The 23,102-nt window shown below is 43.0% G+C and overlaps 2 protein-coding genes across 2 annotated transcripts in view; one reads left to right on the top strand and one right to left on the bottom strand.

The window, feature by feature from the left end:
- Positions 1–23,102, bottom strand: part of LOC137294724 (atlastin-2-like) — a 214,813-nt gene that overhangs the window by 17,837 nt on the left and 173,874 nt on the right. The window lies entirely within an intron of this gene.
- Positions 16,905–21,078, top strand: LOC137293728 (uncharacterized). The gene is made up of 3 exons (XM_067824440.1): positions 16,905–17,520; positions 17,892–17,996; positions 19,478–21,078. Exons 1-3 carry the CDS (start codon positions 17,272–17,274, stop codon positions 19,709–19,711), a joined length of 588 nt encoding a protein of 195 aa, XP_067680541.1. The 5' UTR covers positions 16,905–17,271; the 3' UTR covers positions 19,712–21,078.

A 23,102-nucleotide genomic window follows, 5' to 3' on the forward strand; every position in this document is an offset into this window, starting at 1 on the left:
ACGTATTACTATCTCTCAGACCGGCGTAGTGTCTGATTATCCAGACTGGCCCCTTTACAGGATAGTGAGTGAGTATAGTTTTACGGCGCCGCGCACTATAGAGCTATATAGCGGCGGTCTGTAAATATTCGAGACTAGACCAGTGGATCCAGTGATCAACAGCATGAACATCGATCTACGCAACTGGGATACGGTGACATGGGTCATCCACGGACAGAATTACCATACATCAATGGGCTCAGCCTTCAGTTCAACCTCAGAGCAAGACTAGGTATTCCAAAACTGAGTTGGTAGATTGGTAGCGTTGTGGGTAGATCGGAGAGGTATTACGAAACGGTAGAGGGGTGGGTAGAGTAGTGAGGTACCTCTCAGAATATAGCAGTGGTACATCACCGTAGATCCGTAACGGTATACTAGCTGTAGGTAATGGTACCCTAGATCGGGGAGGTATCTCCCACAGTCTCCACAATTTGTAGTGTAAGGAATAAACCCAGAGGATATCAGTTGGTTAGTGAACTAACTAGAACTAACTAACACCTAGTCTCTGAAATGAACATATTTTAGAGAAAAAAATCCCTGAGAATGTCTTCATTTTCTGAAACTTTGGAAATCTAGACTTGCCACATAATCTAGACGTGCCACATAATCTAGACTTGCCACATAATCTAGACTTGCCACATAATCTAGACTTGCACGGGTTTTTGGATATGTTTGTTTCAAGGAATGTATGGCTGTGAACTGCCTAACATCTAGTGTCGGAACTGTACATAAATTGCATTCATAAACATATTCATAAAATATAACAAAAAGGAGCCTTGAGACTTTCTTCTTAAACTGTGGTATATTTGTTTCAGGATGAGTATGACTGGCCAGGGGTAACTTTATGATAGATCAGGATACCATAGTAAAGAGTTCAGTGATGTATCTGAATGCGATACACTGTGGTAGGTCAGGGTACCATTTTGGGTATTCCCAGAGAATACCTTTTGATAGGGCAGGGAAGATCACCAGTGGGTATTGCATTAGGTAAATCACTGAAGCAAGCCAGTGGATAGAGCCTTGAACGATTGCCAGGGGTGAGGGTGGTGGATTAATTAACCTAATTTGTCGAGCAGGGTGCTGCATGAGGTAAATTTGGTTGATCCCTTGCATGAAAATCCTTCATATTTTACACGTTCTTGAAAAAATGTGTTTTGACACGCCAATACTTAAACTGGAAATCTGGCACATTCTTTTGTTGTTCAGAATAATTTTTCTGTAAGATTATTTGAAGCGCCATTAAAATCCATCTGCTTGGCGGATCGATTGCGTTCGTGTGGAATTCCAACTATGTATGGTGTATTGTCAATATTGACACGGCTAAAGTCGTCGATGACAACGACAAGCGGGCTGTCACAGTCTGATTGCTGCTCGACAGTATATCTCGCTAACAGTGTATTGAGCGCGATCGGGGCCGCGGTTGAACAGTGCAGAAGCCCTGATCGAATACATCAGATATCCGGCTTTATGCTTGGCCTTCGTTCTCGGCCTTTCACAGTGAGCGAACCTTGGCTGGGTTCCAGCTCTTCAACGTTTCTCGGTCAACATAATAAATCAGCTGATCACGTGCAGTAATTACCGTCTCGTGAACAAACCAACAATTCAGATGTTCATATGTGCTTATATATATCATAGTGTCCCGATTCTGACATCCACAGTTCGATAATAACATGCATCGGTTTCATCATTTTTATAAAGCTACTTTTTCACTCATTGTGAAAAATGCGGTGAAGGTTACGGTCTAGACTCCCCGACTTTTGAACCTCTTGCTGAGTGCCAAAATTACATGCATAGTAGAAGTTTGTTAATGGCAGAAAGCGCCGTTAAATTTCATCAGATGTCAGTTTGGCTAGTTGCAATAACTCTAAAACAGCTGAAAAGCTTTTGGATTAAGACTTACGGACAGATCTGAGAGCTGAGATGGGTTTGCAGAGAATGCACCTAAACGAAACCGTAAAGGACAATGCTGCCACCTGTAAATCGTGCTAAGGATAATTGTATCAAATGTCTTACCGCTACAATGCCCAAGAAGCTATGCCAAGGATCATGTTTACATTACATATTCATGAATTATTTTTTCTCGAAGGTCTCGACATCACGACCTGTGACATATTTAATTACACGACATTTTTGCGCGATGTGAATAACATGCCTATCCCTACTAAAGCATTGTGTGACAAAGTCGTACTTCCCGTCAGAGTCATTTGTATGTAATGATGGTGAATGAGTTTAACTACAGCCTCTCTCAGCCTCTCTTACATCACCATGCCAGCACTCAGCTGATTCTTGCTCACGGCGGTCACAGCACAACGCTCCGCTGTCATTGGCTGAAACGCTCCCGGCATGCTCCGCGCCGGGTATTTGTATCACGGTCTCCGCGCGTGATCGCCGATACCGGTTTTGCCCGAGTGCCAGATCTACGTTTACGTACAGCTATAAATAGGTCTGACAGCGATGTGGTTGTTGTACACCTCAGAATAGAGCATTGCGTGTTAACTCTCGACATGTGAATATGGTGCACATGTCCCTTAGACAGCCGAGAGCTCAATTAATGTAGACATTCGTTGGAAAATAGTTTTCAGTTTGTCATCGATGAATGTCTAACAAACCACATATATGGGAGTCACAACCGAATAATTTGTTATGAAGTAAAAGGTAATTAGTAATGCATGAATATGACATATATGTTTAAATAAAGATATTAAAATTTTTGTTGCTTGCGGGGGCGATCGGTTAGCCTAGTGGTTAAACGTTCGCTCGTCAGACTAAAGACCCGGGTTCGATTCCCCACATAGGCTCAGTGTGTGAAACCCGGCCATTGCTGGTGTCCCCCACAATAGCTCCAAACGCATTGAATACTCCTAAAAGCGGTGTAAAACTAAACTGACGGACTCAGTTGCTTACAGTATACTCCTTAGGGCGTTGAAGCTCACGGATATCAGTTAATTTTTGCAGTTAGTTCTCAGCGTGAATGTTGGATTACAAAGCTATTTAAAAAATATGAATACTATCTCAATGCAGGCACTTCAAATGACACTATAACCCTTATGGAAATAGAATCATGTTAGACAATCTCATGCCAAAATACCCTTTACAACTCATAAAAATATTTCTACGCTTTGTGATCATTTTGTGAAATTATTATTTGAAATGAAAACAAAAAACTCTTCCAAAGTTTATACCACAATGTCTTTATGTGGGTTACACTTCTTACATTCTGGAGGGATTGAAGTTCATTTGTGTTTTTGGAGCACCCAATATGAGTGAGTGAGTGAGTTTAGTTTTACGCCGCTTTTTAACAATATTCCAGCAATATCACGGCGAAGGACACCAGAAAATGAGCTTCACACATAATACCCATGTGGGGACTCGAACCCGGGTCTTCGGCGTGAAGAGCGAACGCTTTAACCACTAGGCTAACCCACCGCCCCCATCCAATATGAACAATATGACGACGGTTTACTAGTGCGGTCAATGCTAGACCAGACAACGCGAAAGCCGACCGTTCCGTCGGTTTTGACAATCACATTACTAACAGTGAATGAGAATGCTTTCACGCCGCTTCAGCAGTATTCCAGCAATATCACGTCGTGGAACACCGGAATGGACTTCACACATGGTACCCATGAAGGGAATCGAACCCGGGTCTTCGACATGAAGAACGAACATTCTAAGGCAAGTATGATAACAATTGACAATATTAAAGATAATTCATTCCATAAACGCCTAACTGACTAATGCTTAGTTTCTTAGTATATATTATTTGATGGTAGCAAACAAATCCGCGTTAATTGAGAAGGAGCACCAGGGGGACCAGAGATTCAGAACCTGAGAAAATCTGGACTTGCTTCATTCTAGGCTTTAGCACTGCAGAGAAGGCTTGGCAATAGGCAAAATACAGCGGATCAGGGATTATGAGACAGACTAACGCCTAATATTCACCGACAGGTGCTCACTGGTGCTATGAAAAAAGAAATTCCATGCACATATATACACACAATATTGAAAGCCTTGTGAAAGGCAGAGCAGGAGAGGTGAGCTTTGCAGAGAGACATGGAAATCTTGTGTTTTAGTCGCCTTAACTGGGGACTGCAAACTGACAAGGCTCCGTCAGACACGTCAGAAGCAGACAGAAAGCTGAAGGACAGTCCTCATTGTTGAGAGATGATATACATCTTGAAGATAATTCGAGAAGATCGCGGACAGAGAGCCCGTGGAAGGTTTTGAGAGTGATTAGACTAACAACTAGTCTCTGAAATGAACATATTTTACTGAAAAAAGTTAATAGTTAAAAAGTAACATAATGAAATGGACCCCTGTGACTGAAGCTAAGGGAATGTAGACTAGCACATTTTCTAGACATGCATGGGCTATCTTGAATATATTTGCTTCAGGGTCTGTAGGACAGACTAGAGAGTGATATGCGCCCTGATCTACGAATCTTTGACATGTATCTAGCTGAAAACTTAATAATTCGCTGTAACCTGTCTATGACCCTCTTTGTAAGATTTACATATTTGTAACTTTTACATATTTGTTAGACCTACATATTTGTAACTTTTACATATTTGTAACTTTTACATATTTGTAACTTTTACATATTTGTTAGACCTACATACTTGTAAGAGTTACATATTTAAATTTCCATAGTTGGCAGATTTACATTTTTAAGATTTACACATTTAAGATTTACATATTTAAGATTTGAAATAAATACGCCTTGACGACAAAGGGCGCGGCATCAACGATGTCGCTGTTGGAGTATCCAGTGGAGGAGAAGCATGCCGTCACTTATGATGCTGGCACGAATGGTGGAGATGCGAGTATAACTAGTCAATGGTGAATTAGTGACTCCACGATGAGAAGTACGGGCAGCTGGAAATATAAAACTGTAATATTCCAGTCCAAAGACAAATGGATTCAGGATCATGTTTAGTAAGACCAAAGAATGAAAACTCTATCTTCTATCTATGGTCAATCATATGCTCTATTCACTTTGTCCGGATTGCAGTTTGATCGTATTTAACGAGAAGCTACAGCAATTGAATCACGCACCCATATAATGAGTGAGTGAGTGAGTGAATGAGTGAGTATGGTATTGCGCCGAGTTTTGCAATAATATTAAAGCAGTATCACAGCAGGGACTACAGAAATGGTCTTCAAAGATTGTATCCATGTGGGGAACATTTAATGAGTGAGTGCACGTGATATGCATGTAGATATCGCACGTCTTCAGTATTCCCTGCTTGTCGTAATGGGAGTGGGTGGTCAAACTCGCTCACTTGGCTGACACACATCATCGTATACCAGCTTCGTAGATCGATTCTCATGCTGTTGATCAGTGGATTGTCTGGTCCAGACTCGATTTTTTACAGACCGTCGCCATATAGCTGGAATATTGTTTGGCGTAAAACTAAACTCACTCACTCACTCACAACCACTGATATGCAAATGCTAGGGCGTTGGGAGGCAGACGTAGATGGCGGATTCCATCAACCTCCATCTCATAGCTTCTCCTCATCTTCAGGCATACAAATGGAGCTGACGTATGGGAAACCCCCAAACAATGATCTGGGAAGTTGTTTGCTTTTTATTTTTGTTTACTAAAACAACATTAGTTAACCACATTTGGACTAAAAATCACAAACTGTAACATGTGACAATTAAGCACATACATATTTATACTTTGAATGCACTTATTTTAAGAATGCCCATGTCGAGAGATTCTTAGCAAAAAGATATTCCTTCATTTGTTTTCTGTAACGAAAACAACGCCCACTAGTGACAATCTGACGGGAACACCGTTCTGCAGATCACACTGTCGCTGTCATCTGTATCATTGCATATGTGTCGCAGCCGAGAGTACTTTCGTAATGCCCAAGGCCACGTAAGAACTGCTGTGTCAGCGAAAGGTGAAAGCGCTTTAACCTATAGTTTCTTACATTACTTCACGGTTCTCACTGTATTTTTTCCTTGCATGACATGCGTCTACTCGCCGACAGTCCGTAGGTCAGTGAGTGTGAACAAACAATGTTGTATGTAAGGGTATGTACTACCTAGATAAACTATTTAAGACTCCGAATAACAGGAGAGTCTTGGACACAAGCCAGACCCGCGACTGACTCTGTGTAAGCGGTATATAGGTTTGGAGAGAGCCTGGTGACCTCTTCTTGCAATCGGGTGCATGTTGTAATGTGTATTTTTGTTCAAGAACACAATGACAGAACGGATAATGTTCACGTAAAATATGTATAGGTATCATGCCTATATTTAGACTTCTGTCATCTGTCCAATCTGAACTACCCCGTGCTCCAGAACGTAGCATATACAGGGTACCCGTGAAGATCCGGGGTAGGATGGGTCTTCACGGTAGAAGACACCAGAAGTGGACTTCACACATTGTACCCATATTGGGAACATTCAGTGAGTGAGTGCACTTGATATGCAAATACAGCACGCGAAGACTGATCTTCAGTAAACCATTCTTGTGGTAGGTGCCGACTAACGGGATCTGGTTGTCAGGTTCGCTACACACGGCACGGTATCCCAACTGCGTAGATCGATGCTCATGCTGTTGATCACTGGAATGCCAAGTCCAGACTCGATTATTAACAGGTTGTCGCGGCATTAAACAGCAAACAAACAATATATACAAGTTTACATGGCCTGAAACAGATATGTCATCACTTGTTTACAAACTCGCCTCCGTTGGTGACATCGCTCAAGTAACATTGCATCACCTTGTTTTACAGACCAATGTGATGTCATCAGTTACTATGACGTCACGATCTAATGACATCAATAATATTTCTGCCAGTTCTGGCTGGCCCCGATGTCCCCAACCTCTTACGTCTGAGTTTTGAGTAAGTGGTTTTACTCAAATTTGAGAAAACGCAGGAAAACGCTTTTCCCAGAATGAACTAAAACCGACTATTCTACATTGTCAAAAGGTGGATGAATGTCGTAAATCCCAGTTTATAATAAAATCTAGACACACCAGTGGTTGATATAATAAGACCAATTCACAGAGTTTTGCGGCACAATTCTCTCTTTATGGCCATCTAATCCACTGATGGGTCATTCCCAAATATGGTGAATTGGGCCTGTTCTACAGAGAGTGAATTGAAAGATAGATATGACATATATTGGAGTTGATAACATGAGACGAATTCACAGAGTTGTCTTGTCGCACGTTTGGCCACCAAATGCTCTCTTTATAACCACACAGCCCACTAATCGCTCCTTTGCAAAACACTGGGAACTGGGGCACTATTCTACAGAGACTTAATTCAAAGATATATGTCACATATATTGTTTAAGGTACATCTGTTCCTGTCGACTTATAGGGATAAAGTCATATCAACGTTGCATTCGTTATCAGCCATATCTGACAGTGTTAAAACGTGGGATCTCGTTAAGCTAACACTAGCTGGCGAGGGATATCATATGCAGGTCACGTGACAAAGGAAATGGATCGTTCAGTCTAAGTAAACTGATCCTCGGTAGTTTTCGTTACTCTCCACTACTGAGTCTAACAAAACCTTATGGGAGGTCTCGTCAGGTAACCTTTGAGATTGACCAATCAGAACACAGCTTACCAAATCGCGAAAGTGGACACTCGCACGTACCTTGTGAAGTTTTTATCTCGAAAAGGTTCGTACCCGAACGATTCCGAATGCTATTTAGCGTACGCTCGCTTCCGTGTGATGCACACGGCGTACGTACAACCAAGACAACTGTGAGTAAACAGTCGCTGAAAATGGTGTTTTTGGATGTTATTTTGCGGAAATACCATACTTCCCAGTGCATTCTGTGACAGAACCCAAACCTAACCGCAACTACCATACCTCCCAATGTGTTCTGTGACTGAAGCCAAACCCAACCACCACTATCATACCTCTCAATGTGTTCTGTGACTGAAGCCAAACCCAACAACCACTACCATACCTCCCAATGTGTTCTGTGACTGAAGCCAAACCCAACCACCACTACCATACCTCCCAATGTATTCTGTGACTGAAGCCAAACCCAACCACCACTATCATACCTCTCAATGTGTTCTGTGACTGAACCCAAACCCAACCACCACTACCATACCTCTCAATGTGTTCTGTGACTGATCCCAAACCCAACCACCACTACCATACCTCCCCACATACATTCTGTGACTAACCCCAACCACCATTACCATACCTCCCCACATACATTCTGTGACTAAACCCAACCACCATTACCATACCTCCATACATACATTCTGTGACTAAACCCAACCACCACTACCATACCTCCCCACATACATTCTGTGACTAACCCCAACCACCATTACCATACCTCCCCACATACATTCTGTGACTAAACCCAACCACCACTACCATACCTCCATACATACATTCTGTGACTAAACCCAACCACCACTACCATACCTCCCCACATACATTCTGTGACTAACCCCAACCACCACTACCATACCTCCCCACATACATTCTGTGACTAAACCCAACCACCACTACCATACCTCCATACATACATTCTGTGACTAAACCCAACCACCACTACCATACCTCCCCACATACATTCTGTGACTAAACCCAACCACCACTACCATACCTCCCCACATACATTCTGTGACTAAACCCAACCACCATTACCATACCTCCCCACATACATTCTGTGACTAAACCCAACCACCACTACCATACCTCCCCACATACATTCTGTGACTAAACCCAACCACCATTACCATACCTCCCCACATACATTCTGTGACTAAACCCAACCACCACTACCATACCTCCATACATACATTCTGTGACTAAACCCAACCACCACTACCATACCTCCCCACATACATTCTGTGACTAAACCCAACCACCATTACCATACCTCCCCACATACATTCTGTGACTAAACCCAACCACCACTACCATACCTCCCCACATACATTCTGTGACTAAACCCAACCACCATTACCATACCTCCCCACATACATTCTGTGACTAAACCCAACCACCACTACCATACCTCCATACATACATTCTGTGACTAAACCCAACCACCATTACCATACCTCCCCACATACATTCTGTGACTAAACCCAACCACCACTACCATACCTCCCCACATACATTCTGTGACTAAACCCAACCACCACTACCATACCTCCCCACATACATTCTGTGACTAAACCCAACCACCACTACCATACCTCCCCACATACATTCTGTGACTAAACCCAACCACCATTACCATACCTCCCCACATACATTCTGTGACTAAACCCAACCACCACTACCATACCTCCCCACATACATTCTGTGACTAAACCCAACCACCACTACCATACCTCCCCACATACATTCTGTGACTAAACCCAACCACCACTACCATACCTCCCCACATACATTCTGTGACTAAACCCAACCACCACTACCATACCTCCCCACATACATTCTGTGACTAAACCCAACCACCATTACCATACCTCCCCACATACATTCTGTGACTAAACCCAACCACCACTACCATACCTCCCCACATACATTCTGTGACTAAACCCAACCACCACTACCATACCTCCCCACATACATTCTGTGACTAAACCCAACCACCATTACCATACCTCCCCACATACATTCTGTGACTAAACCCAACCACCACTACCATACCTCCCCACATACATTCTGTGACTAAACCCAACCACCATTACCATACCTCCCCACATACATTCTGTGACTAAACCCAACCACCACTACCATACCTCCCCACATACATTCTGTGACTAAACCCAACCACCATTACCATACCTCCCCACATACATTCTGTGACTAAACCCAACCACCACTACCATACCTCCATACATACATTCTGTGACTAAACCCAACCACCACTACCATACCTCCCCACATACATTCTGTGACTAAACCCAACCACCATTACCATACCTCCCCACATACATTCTGTGACTAAACCCAACCACCACTACCATACCTCCCCACATACATTCTGTGACTAAACCCAACCACCATTACCATACCTCCCCACATACATTCTGTGACTAAACCCAACCACCACTACCATACCTCCCCACATACATTCTGTGACTAACCCCAACCACCATTACCATACCTCCATACATACATTCTGTGACTAAACCCAACCACCACTACCATACCTCCATACATACATTCTGTGACTAAACCCAACCACCATTGCCATACCTCCCCACATACATTCTGTGACTAAACCCAACCACCATTACCATACCTCCCCACATACATTCTGTGACTAAACCCAACCACCACTACCATACCTCCCCACATACATTCTGTGACTAACCCCAACCACCATTACCATACCTCCCCACATACATTTTGTGACTAAACCCAACCACCACTACCATACCTCCCCACATACATTCTGTGACTAAACCCAACCACCATTACCATACCTCCCCACATACATTCTGTGACTAAACCCAACCACCACTACCATACCTCCCCACATACATTCTGTGACTAAACCCAACCACCATTACCATACCTCCCCACATACATTCTGTGACTAAACCCAACCACCACTACCATACCTCCCCACATACATTCTGTGACTAACCCCAACCACCATTACCATACCTCCCCACATACATTCTGTGACTAAACCCAACCACCACTACCATACCTCCATACATACATTCTGTGACTAAACCCAACCACCACTACCATACCTCCCCACATACATTCTGTGACTAAACCCAACCACCACTACCATACCTCCCCACATACATTCTGTGACTAACCCCAACCACCATTACCATACCTCCCCACATACATTCTGTGACTAAACCCAACCACCACTACCATACCTCCATACATACATTCTGTGACTAAACCCAACCACCACTACCATACCTCCCCACATACATTCTGTGACTAAACCCAACCACCATTACCATACCTCCCCACATACATTCTGTGACTAGACCCAACCACCATTACCATACCTCCCCACATACATTCTGTGACTAAACCCAACCACCACTACCATACCTCCCCACATACATTCTGTGACTAAACCCAACCACCATTACCATACCTCCCCACATACATTCTGTGACTAAACCCAAACACCACTACCATACCTCCCCACATACAATCTGTGACTCATCCCAAACCAACCACCGCCACCACACCTCCCAAGGCATTATGTGACTGTCCTCTCAGTGCAACAGTATGGTAACTGGCCCACTCTCCTCATTCCATTTCTGACCGAACATATTTCTGAAGTATTTCTCATTTAGGAATAAATATTAGAATCTCGGAACTGACGTAATACCCATGCTTGCCACAAAAGGCGACAATGATTGTCGTAAGAGGCGACAAACGGGATGGATGGTCAGGCTCGCTGTCTTGGTTTACACGTCATCGGTACCCAATTGCGCAGATCGATGCTCTTGCTGTTGATCAGTGAACGTTTTGGTCCAGACTCGATTATTTACAGACTGCCGCTGTGTAGCTCGAAAGCTGGTGAGTGCGGCGTAAAACTAAACTTACTCACTCACTCACAAAACTAAGACATTGCTTTAAGTTTCAAATAATCGGTAAAACCGTTATCATGTGCCACTGGGTTGTCTGGTTTATTTATCAGTCAATTATCTGGCCAAGACCAGTTTGTTTACAGGACTCATGGGTTGTGTGGTGAAAGGTTTGACAAACACTAAACAATTAGGAAAGGCAATGAATACCCTTCTCTCCACACCAGCTACCATAACTGATATTCAGTGACTCATGGATATAATCTCCCAAACTATTACGTTTTTCAGTCCAAAGAATTTGTTCCGGCAGATCGTCGGGACGATAACGAGACTTTCCATGCATTGACTTCGCACAAAAGGATAAGGGGACTGCTTTTCAATGCATGCACAATCCTGGACAGGCAGATCTGTCAATACATCCTTTTATGCACGGACGCACGCACGCACCCCAAACACCTCTCCTCCGCAGTCGCGCCTTGTCACGGAATTCAATGACTACCTACCAGTTGATATCCTGTGACGGAATGGACGATAAGACGTGCATTCATGCATCATCTTAGACTAATGCTTAGTCTCTGAATATATATTTTGAATTGTAACAAATAAACCCATTTGAATTGGAAAGGAGACCAAGGGAGACCAGAGATTCTGTAGCTGAACAAGTCTAAACTTGTTTTATAAAAGGCTATAGCACTGCAGAGAGGGCTAGGCTGTAGGGAAAATAATGTGGTTCAGGGGTGGTGAGACAGATTGGCATCATCTTTGTGAACGTCAGAAGACGTTTATAACGAACTGACGGATGTTACGATTTTTCCGTCCCTATCCCTTGCAGTATATTTTAACCGAAATCCGAATGGGGGACTACAGGTACAACTAACTACAATGAAAGCTTGCTTTGAGTTATCCCTGCGATATATTAATGGTTTACTGTACTTAACTTGAAGACTGAAGTTAGCCGTTGGTTTCATTAAAATACAGATTGCAGCATTTTTTCCTATTTGTAAACGAAAGGGCATGGGAAACTATTTCTGTCAGCATACTGTTTTATGTTTCATTTTACTCTGAAATAGTTAGTGAAAGTCTGTTTCTGTAAACCCTTAGTCACCGCTCAACGAATACTTATGTAAATTTATATAGTCTAGGCTTTAATTCCCCACCAGGGCCTCCTTTCACAGAGCACTAAGGTGATCGTAAGTCACTAAAGTAACCTAAGTGCAATGTTAAAGAATATGAGTTAACCTTAGTAATTTTTCTTCGTCAAAGGAGCCCCGGGCCTATAGTAGGATATCATACCTAGTGCTGGTACGTTCACTGAGTTATATCCTATTGAGGACACCTGTACATGGCTCTTCAGCGCAGTAAAGGTGCTCTGAACTATATATACAGTATCTTGTATCACTTCATTATCACAGTGAGTTCAGAGAGTGGGTAGGTCACTGATATCGAGCTTCAATGATCACGGATATTTCATCACACAGTGAAAAGCAACTGCTCAACAATGATTCACAACTGACTGACAAGACAAAACAACCATACTGGAGGATGAAATATGTGCATCCCTGCTCTATCAGTGCTGCTGAACCGGTATAGACCTTTCTTATGTCAATGATACATTCACACCTTTCAGATGATTTCACACAAATAGTGGTGGGGTAGCCTAGTGGTTAAAGTGTTCGCCTCACGCCGATGACCCGGGTTCTATTCCCCAAATGGTCACAATGTGTGAAGCCCATTTCTGGTGTTCCCGATGTGATATTGCTGGGATATTTCTGCAACGGCGTAAAAACTAACTCACTCACACAAATATACCAACGGGCAAATAAAAGTATACACTTCAGTTGATTTTGAGATTAAACAGTACAAAAGTTATGAAAGCTTAAATGTGTAAACAAAAAAAACCTGCCAAAACAATGCAAGCTTCATGCTGAAACTGCCATACCCTCATGACATACGTAACCTTCGAAAACAAGCCGTATCTCGTTGTTTCATTCTTGCTTGCGTGCTTTCCCGCATGCGCGAATGCCTAGGTATTGTTTACTGCCAGGTCAGCAATCTTACAGCTATTACGAGATAAATACACAGCGACTACGATTAATAACCGCATGCAACAAGAACACATTATTAGCTCTTCGTCCCCGTTTTCAGCCACGGGTTTTTTCGTTGCTGTCATGTGTTGTTATCGTAACCGAATTACCTGAAGCAGAGTGAAAGTTAAATATAAATATACACAGATAGTGTAAAAAAGACAATTCATAAACAAGAATAATATTCCCAACAAATAGTTAGATCAGGTTAGCAAAACCTGCTTAACGTTCTGAGCACTAAAAATTATTCAGTCTTCTATGTAGTCTGTCTCACAATCCTGAAACATATATTCCCTAAACCCTTGCCCTTTCTGCAATGCTATAGTCATAAATGAATCATGTGTAGATTTCCCCAGGTCCTGAATGTCTGGTGTGCCTTGGGCTCCTTATCAATTTAAATGGGTTTTTTGCTTGTTTGTTTGTTTGTTTGTTTGTTACTATCATAATTATGCATATTCAGAGACTAAGCGTTTGTATACTCTCTATGGTTTCTACAGTAAATGCAGATTATGACCAAACATTTCGATTCGTCACCCAAACAAAGATCTGTTATCAGATTAGCAATGTCAGCGCGGGGGTGTTATGAAGGTATGTCGTTCTCAGGGGGCAGATAGCAAGGACCTTGAGGGGCGTTATCTGACCGGAGACAATGTGTATGTGACAGGACGCAGCAACACACTCCGTTACCACGGACAGGTGAGAGAGAACACGTCGAGGGTCAGGTTTACTATCTCCACCTGTACCTACTCGGTGATTGTTTAACAAAGTCATGTCCGATTCATGATGTCGAAGCGTTGAGAATTAACAGAGTTCAGATATCGCTCGGTTAACGATTAGTTTTGCTGTTTTGGTACTCACAGAACACGAACTTTGGTGAGGTTGGTATATGAATAATATGTTTTGTTACCTCCCTCCTAAACGACCACCCCCATCCCACAAAAAAAAAAATTCTCAAAAATTAATAGTTATATATCTTAATACAAACGAGGGAGTTATGGTCAGTTTTTGTGTTGCATCAGGGGATTAGAGATGATTAAGAGTAAATATTGGTGTTTGGACTTAAAAGGGGTGTTTGTGTGTGTGCGTGCGTGTGCGTGCGTGCGTGCGTGCGTGTGTGTGTGTGGAGCGGGGTTTGGGAGAGCGAGAGTGACTGTTCAGATTGAGCGTTGAGGGCTGGATTGAGGCTGAGCGTTGAGGGCTGGATTGAGGGAGAGTGGTGGGTTCTGGGTTGAGGATGAGCGTTGAGAGCTATTTTGATGCTGAACGTTGAAGGATGTGTTGGGTTCAAGCGCTGAGGGCTGTTTTGAGGGTGGGCAATGAGTCCTACATTGCGTTGAGGGTGAACGTTGTTTCACGGTGAGCGTTGAGGGTTGGATTGGCTCGAAGCGTTCAGGTCTGTTTTGAGGCTGAACTTTGAGTTCTGGTAAGCGTTGAGGGCGGGAATGAGGGTGAGTGTTGAGGGCTGGATTGAGAGTGAGCGTTGAGGGCTGATTTGAGGGTGGGCGTTGAGGACTAGGCTGACGGTGAACGTTGAGTGCTGGATTGAGGGTGGGCGTTGAGGACTGTTTTGAAGGTGAGTGTTGATGCCGGATTTGAGGGTAGGCGTTGAGGGCTTGGCTGAGGGTGAGCGTTGATAACTGGATTGAAGGTGAGCGTTGAACACCGGGTTGAGGGTGAGCCTTGAGGAATGTGTTGAGTGTTGGATTGAGTGTAAACGTTGAAGACTGGACTGAGTGTGGGCTTTGTGGGCTAGTTTGAGGGTGAACGTTGAACGTTGTTTTGAAGGTGAGTGTTGATGACTAGGTTGAGGGTAAAGGTAGACGGCTGGTTGAGGTTTGTTTTAACGGTGAGTGTTGAGGCTGAGCGTTGAGGGCAAGCGTTTTGAGCTGGGTTGAAGGTCACACACACACACACACACACACACACACACACACACACACACACAGGTTTATACGTTTACAAACGATACAGCAAGACTGCTGTCGCAATACATGTATATGCATATGGTTGTCATTTGCAGGTTTTGATAAGTGTGGATAAGTAAAATACCTGTTAAGTTTTGGCGAGTCCCTTGAAATGTGACTTATAAAGGTTTCCACTGTATTTGCACTGCACTGAGGTCACCTCTATCACTAACATGTAGGTGGGTTAGGTGTTCTTGAATATTTGTGACTTTGGTGTTTAAATATAGATATGATTCGTGCTTTGTGGGTCATATGGTAGGTGTAGTCGGTGTATACAAGGATGAAAAGCAAGATTCTTATAAAAATTCCTGCAGTTTACAACTCTTTTGGGATAACTGTCGACACAAACAATAACGTACTGTGACGTTTGTATTTTGAGGCTTAAATTAGTAAAGTTGGATTAACAAAGGAACTATCACAGGCCCAAACATTACATCTTGTTGCAGATTTGTGAACACCAGCGCTCGAATATGCATCATTACAAGGTTTTCAGGTTTTATGGTATTGGTGTCAAAATATTTTTCAAACCCGTTAGCAGTAGGAAATACGTTCATGTGCAAATTTCACCCTGATCCGTCTTTCTCAATGAGCGCGTTCGTGTTTGTGTGTGTGCGTGCGTGCGTGCGTGCGTGCGTGCGTGCGTGTTATATATGTCTCTGTGTGTTTTAAGTGTTGCTATTTTAGCTAACTTACTTCAACTGCGCATATTTTCCACATGCTAGGCTTGCATCAGAAATCGTTTGGACTGTGACCGTCTGCGTTTATGCTCTGTGTCTAAGCTAACTGCCTTGTTTATTTTTTTAAAGTTTTTAATCATACTTCATAGTTGATAACAATATCAACCAACATAAGAGCCACTGAGTGCATTGTAATCAGTGTACCCAAATCCAATGATCTTCAAAATTAAGAAATTGTACAAACGAATGAACACTATCGTTTATAGAGCTATCACACGCAATAGTCGGGCATTATTGCACGATTTGTCGTGCCCCACTTATATTCCATGTTCAGGCCGATATTCAGTTATTCAATAGCGAGTGTTATACACTAGCCTGCCCGTAAAGCCACTCAGCCTCTTCACAATAATCACGACACCACATAACGTACTATTTCACTAACAAATGAAATCGATGTGAATATTACGAAACGCAACAACGAATATTTGTTGACAGCGATCTGTTTCAACACAACAAAACAATCGTGCTCTGTGAATTGATTCATCGATTACTGACGTGTTGTTCCGAATATAGTAACGGTCTTCCCCACGTTTCCTTCCTCTCATACACGTCATTTCTAACTTTGCTGCCCGCCCGACTGGTACAGCTGGGATTTCATCACAAAGAGACATCTAGAATTCATTCCACGAAGGGCAAGGTCGTTTAGTTCATGAATATTCATAGATAAACGGCTTAAAACGTGATTCAGTAATGTTATTGGTTGCTGATTGGTTAATAAATATGCAAGTAGGGTCAGAGTTGAAGAGGTTACAGTGACGCAAGCCCACTGAATATATATACCGGCGAGTAGACCAGCTGATTTCATTGTCAGTTTAAGTTTCCTCGTTGATCGGACGGATATTTACCCTGACAGTTCACTTTAAACACTACTGGATTTTATTCTGTTTGATCTCAGTATCTAAAAACTTCATTACAAGATGGTTCGCGTCGTGTGTCAAAATTTCCAGAGGCCGAGAAGCCGGCATACCTCGGGCGAGTCGCCTTATTCCGTTGATACGGACTTGGCACGGAGAGCCGCTGAGGCCTTGACCACAATGACCGCCGTGGAGGGACGCAAGTTTGATTCAGATACAGAAACATCTAGCGATGCCTGTTGGGAATCGGATGGAGGTACATGTTGGGATGTTGGCACTAGCGACAGCGGAGCAGAGCCAGCCACAGACAAGGTAGGTTAGCTTGACCTAATTCACCGAGTTTCAGCTGACGATCAGCTGTGAGAGGCCGCACGTAGAAACTGCACTCCCGTACAGATAAAGCTGTTTACATGATAACAAGTGTTGTCGACATTCATTTATTGTTAATGGAATAACCTATTCATATATCATCGTCACGGGACGATGCGATTGTGCAATTATAGATCCAAGTCATGCTAAATGAAATTGCGCAAAAAGTATGCCGTCAGCAGTTACGCTCAGCTGATCCGTTGCCGACCCTGTTCACCTACTGCGCAGGTTATATTGAGAAGGGAGGTAACTCGCTGATCAATAGTAGTGCGATATCGGCACACGAAATATTGATGGATTTGGTTGTATTGTAGGACGCGCTGTTGAAGAAACGCAAAGCAAGGCGGAGGGAGAGAAATAAGGTTTCAGCACAAGCTTACCGTCAAAGGAGGAAAGAACAGACGCTCTCTCAGCAGAAGGTAAGATATATGGAGCAGGAATATTATTTCTTCATTTTTATAGGCTCTTGAATAAGGCATTGTGATAAAAAAGGTTTCAAACTCTTAAATTCAAACAAAGGATTGTCCAGAAGTATAATTGTATTCACAATTACAATTGGTTTATAATTGTATTTATTAAAATTTAAATATGATTTTCGCTTCGTTTATTTATTTCTCTCACATCATGATGGAGCTGATCGTGATGCAAGGGAGCGGAGTAGGGTGCTTAGATGTCAACTTGTTCACGCCGTTCGGAGTTTTATGTGCAACTCTGTTTTTTCAAAATCCTGTATTCATATTTTTTTTGGTCGTTACCATGGACTGGCATTCCTGACCCAGCCACCTGTACCACCTGAAAGATGTCTGGTTTTGATCATCACTTGTGGGTGGCTCGAATAGTGACGTCATTTTCATCAGTGACAAAATTATTTTGAAAGTCAGTGTTCATTGTTAGATAAAGAAGCAGCCACAATACATGCAGCGATCCCCACCCCCCATGGGGCATCCCTGGGTAGTGCATCGGTGTTAGATTCATATGCATAAGCAATACCTGGGATAGTTGGTGTATGTGTAAAGTTTGAGTTTTGTTTTGCGTATTTACGTCATTGTCACAGTTGTCTGTCATGCTGTTTACTGTGATCACATTCAGAAGTTTTGTTGGATACAGGAAGCGAAATCCCTAAAACATTTTGGTCGAGAAATAATAGTTGCTTTTTGTAATCTTCATTGTATTAATCCATGGGCTTGCGTCGCTAATTTTGTCAGATATTTTGTATCTTTGTTAATTCATTTTGCATGAACTCTCCTTGACCTTTCATTCCATCGCTGGGTGTAGTGTTACTCCGAATGGCTGTTAGGCTTACTTGTTGATGGAATGTTAACTGAAAATTCCTGTCACGGATTTGTTGAGATATTATACAAAATAATTAAGTGCCTCTTCCAATAATCTTTTGTAGCATTTGTTACATGCAAATCGAAGTACACTTTTATTTTTAGTGTCTCTTAGAGTATGAAACAAAAATATATTTTGTTACATTATCAAAATCATTATTAGGGCAAAGTACAGTTTTATTAATTGTATAGTCATCACAGTGATATATATGATTTTTGACACATTCCGTGGTATTAGTCATGTGATTCCGAAGCACGACATTGATGTGCAAATAGAAACGAAAACGAAACTAAAGACTGCTTCCGCATTCTCGTGGCCATGTGACAGCTGAGTATGCATCAGGTGGATTGCTAATTGCAATCGTTATTAATATTATTGACTAGAATAATATTGTTATCATTTGCATGTTGCAGTCTCCTGCATAGGGCAAGAAGCTTATCCTTTCGTACAAAATGTCACGTCTAGTCTTTCCGGGAGTGCGGATTTGATCCCCTGTTTTGCTAGTAATTCCTCATCACAACGATTCCAACACTTGAACAGTGGCTAATCCGGTTATCTCCCCTTACAGATTCTGACTCAGTTGGAGGACCACCAGAGGGAGCTGCTAGAGCAGATTGAGAAACTGCAGAAGGAAAAGCTGCAGGTTGAGACCTTCCTCCGTAGCTGTTTCACTCGACAGGAACCAGCCCCTCAAGCTTCTTCATCCATGGATACCATTGCTCATCATTTACATAATAATCATCGACATCATGAGAACCTGTGTCATTCTTCCAACATTCCTGCAATCATGAGCGTATCGTGAAGAGAAGGCGTCATCGGTGAAGGGAGTTCAAAGCGGAGCCCGGCCGGGACGGATTGGACCCAGGGTACCACGGAAACCTGGGGTAGAGCTGGGATGTCTCGCTGATCTTGGGGAGGGATCCGAAAGGAAGTGACGAGTTCGACCACTTCACTGGCCGAATCTTTCTTTATGAGATTTGTGTTTTTTGACATTGAATCCCATTTTGAGACAGTCTATATCTCGTCATATATCTCGCGTACCATCATCTCGAATCATATCAAGGAGACCCGTAAGTGGACGGAGACTGGTGATGGAGCCCCGAGCGGGGGCGGGGAACTTGGCTAACCACAGAAGGGAATCGCCTGGTTTACTCCTCATCAATCATGTCAGTGTAGTTACTACATAACCCTACCTCTATGACTTATAGCTGAACATTGCTATCGTCGTACTTGCTCGTGGTCAATCTTCATATTGTCTGTCATTCAGTTCGTATTTGGACAGTCTGGTCAATGTCTTACAGTATATTATATTTATCTGCAGATCCATTGTTAGTGACGTCATGGTATTGTCTTGCCTTGTTTGTTTCCTCAGTCGCTCATCGTGATCTTTCAACAGTTGTCTCCCATCTTAGCGTGAGGTCACGTGACATTGACGTCACTTAATTTAAAGATTGCATCAGTCAAAGTCAGTAACCTATGGCTACATGAAGCTTTATTCAGAAGATCTTGCATCAGAAAGAGGTAATCGTGTCAAGGCCAGCATCCGAGATTAACAATACTCGTTCCAGTATACCTCTAGAAATAACAGTAATCAAACACTCAAGCATTGTAGTGTCATGTCACCATTTTCCTAGCTTTTTACAAGATTTACTCGCAATTGATTTGTTGTACATGCTCTTCAGATTTGTGCTTCTCATTTCCTTACCATAAATCTAGAAGTTGTAGTGGTGCTATTCAGTAGTCGAGAAAAGCTGCGCAGACAAAATCGGTATGGTTTTGATCGTATGCAGAACGTTACTGTTCTAACGATTGGTTGTAAATGCATAGTCTATTTTTATTCAGGGAAAACCCTGTCAAAGAATGTTACGATTACAAAATGGCATTTTGATGATTTAAATGTGAATAAACTGACCACTACCAACACAATAAATCGTCATGCGCAAAGAAATGCATGCGGTTATTCTCACTGGTTTTCTGGCATCTGTGCGCTCTTCTCCCAACGAGAGAGCAAAAGATGGCACAGTAGTGTTGATGTACAATACCATGGTAACAGCCAGACTAACGAAGTGTCATTATTCGTTATTGGATGTATACGTCTTTAATATTCAAATTGCATAAGTCTTTCATATTTTTGTACAATAAAACTGTGTTTATTGCACTAAAGTTTAACCAAGAAGCGTATGTTATCATTATATAGTTAGTGAGTTCGTGTGATGGATTAACGCCAGTTTAGGCCCTAGGATGTGTTCAACCTGTCACTAAAGTTGCAATGCGGTGCGGACACACGAGGATCAAGCGTGGATTCAAACTATCTCATTGTTTCAAAGCGAAGCACAGTACTACGACAACATGAATATGACAGACTGTACGTCTCTCGGTGGTGATGGTTACAGGAACACTTTAAGTAGTGGGTCACTCGGTGGTCACATGGTCACTTCTTGAAGTGGGGCACTCGATGGTTACAGGGCCACCTCTGGTAGTGAAGCCCTCGGTGGTTACAGGGCTACTTCTTGTAGTGGGGCACTCGGTGGTTACAGGGCCACTACTTGTAGGTGGGCACTCGGTGGTTACCAGGTCTCTTCTTGTAGTGGGGCGCTTGGTGGTCACATGGTCACTTCTTGTAGTGGGACACTCGGTTGTTACAGTGTTACGGGGCCACTTCTTGTAGTGAGGCCCTCGGTGGTCAAAGGGCCACTTTTTTGTAGTGGGGCACTCGGTGGTTACAGGGCTACTTCTTGTAGTGAGGCACTCGGTGGTCAAAGGGCCACTTTTTTTGTAGTGGGGCACTCGGTGGTTACAGGGCTACTTCTTGTAGTGAGGCACTCGGTGGTCAAAGGGCCACTTCTTCTAGTGGGGCACTCGGTGGTTACAGGGCCATGTCTTGTAGTGAAGCACTACGACAACAGCACCGTGTACTTCTCTCGGTATCGAAATCAGCTGGTGGTTACAGGAACACTTCCAGTAGTAGGGCACTCGGCGGTTACAGGGTCACTTCTTGTGGTGGGGCAGTTGGTAGTTGCAAGAACACATCTTGTAGTGGGGCAGTTGGTAGTTGCAAGAACACATCTTGTAGTGGGGCAGTTGGTAGTTGCAAGAACACTTCTTGTAGTGGGGCAGTTGGTAATTGCAAGAACACTTCTTGTAGTGGGGCAGTTGGTAGTTGCAAGAACACTTCTTGTAGTGGGGCAGTTGGTAGTTGCAGGAACACATCTTGTAGTGGGGCAGTTGGTAGTTGCAAGAACACTTCTTGTAGTGGGGCAGTTGGTAGTTGCAAGAACACTTCTTGTAGTGGGGCAGTTGGTAGTTGCAAGAACACTTCTTGTAGTGGGGCAGTTGGTAGTTGCAAGAACACTTCTTGTAGTGGGGCAGTTGGTAGTTGCAAGAACACATCTTGTAGTGGGGCAGTTGGTAGTTGCAAGAACACTTCTTGTAGTGGGGCAGTTGGTAATTGCAAGAACACTTCTTGTAGTGGGGCAGTTGGTAGTTGCAAGAACACATCTTGTAGTGGGGCAAAAGTGGTTACATGGCCGCTTTTAGTAATGGGGCACTCGGTGGTTACAGGGCCATTTCTTCTGCTTACACTGGACGGCATGATAGTTTTGAGCATGCAAACCCGCGGTTGACTGCATGAGCAACAAGCCTGATATCGTTCATTGTACGTAAACAATGCGTTCGACAAGGGCAGATAAGTGTGCATGTTTGTGTAAGAATCAATTATTGATTGTTGACAGTAGATACCTGTGTAAGTCGGTGACCCGGCCCGATCTGAACACGGTCTGTGTTCATGAACAGCAGCGGCGCCTATATGATGGATGACACAAAGACCGTCTGGTACGAAGGCTCAGACAAGTATGACGATTGAAAGTTGACTCACCTGACATGAAATGCATCCGCTGCCTACTGGCACAAAGGGTCATCTCAAAGATATTTTGTGCTGTTTCGTGTGTATGGAATATTCCTCATCTGTTGATTAACATCTTGCGTGTCTTTCTTTCGTGAAGTTTATGTTAAGATATCTAAAAGAGTATGATACCCGATACCCATAGAAAAGCATCGTGTCTCAAAATATATAAGTCGCATGACCACCCGGCGACCAGCAGGACTGGATATTGTCATGTGTGTTAAGACATGACGTGCACTTCCCTACATACTCTTTAAAAAGTGGGGGAATTGTACTTTCAAAGTACGATTGT

The sequence above is a fragment of the Haliotis asinina genome, chromosome 8 (assembly GCF_037392515.1).
Source record: "Haliotis asinina isolate JCU_RB_2024 chromosome 8, JCU_Hal_asi_v2, whole genome shotgun sequence".
NCBI lineage: Eukaryota > Metazoa > Mollusca > Gastropoda > Lepetellida > Haliotidae > Haliotis > Haliotis asinina.

Coding starts and splice junctions, on each gene's coding strand:
- LOC137293728 (XM_067824440.1), top strand. CDS start 17,272: ATGGTTCGCGTCGTGTGTCAAAATTTCCAGAGGCCGAGAAGCCGGCAT. Junction 17,521..17,891: donor CAGAGCCAGCCACAGACAAG/GTAGGTTAGCTT, acceptor GTTGTATTGTAG/GACGCGCTGTTGAAGAAACG. Junction 17,997..19,477: donor AGACGCTCTCTCAGCAGAAG/GTAAGATATATG, acceptor CTCCCCTTACAG/ATTCTGACTCAGTTGGAGGA.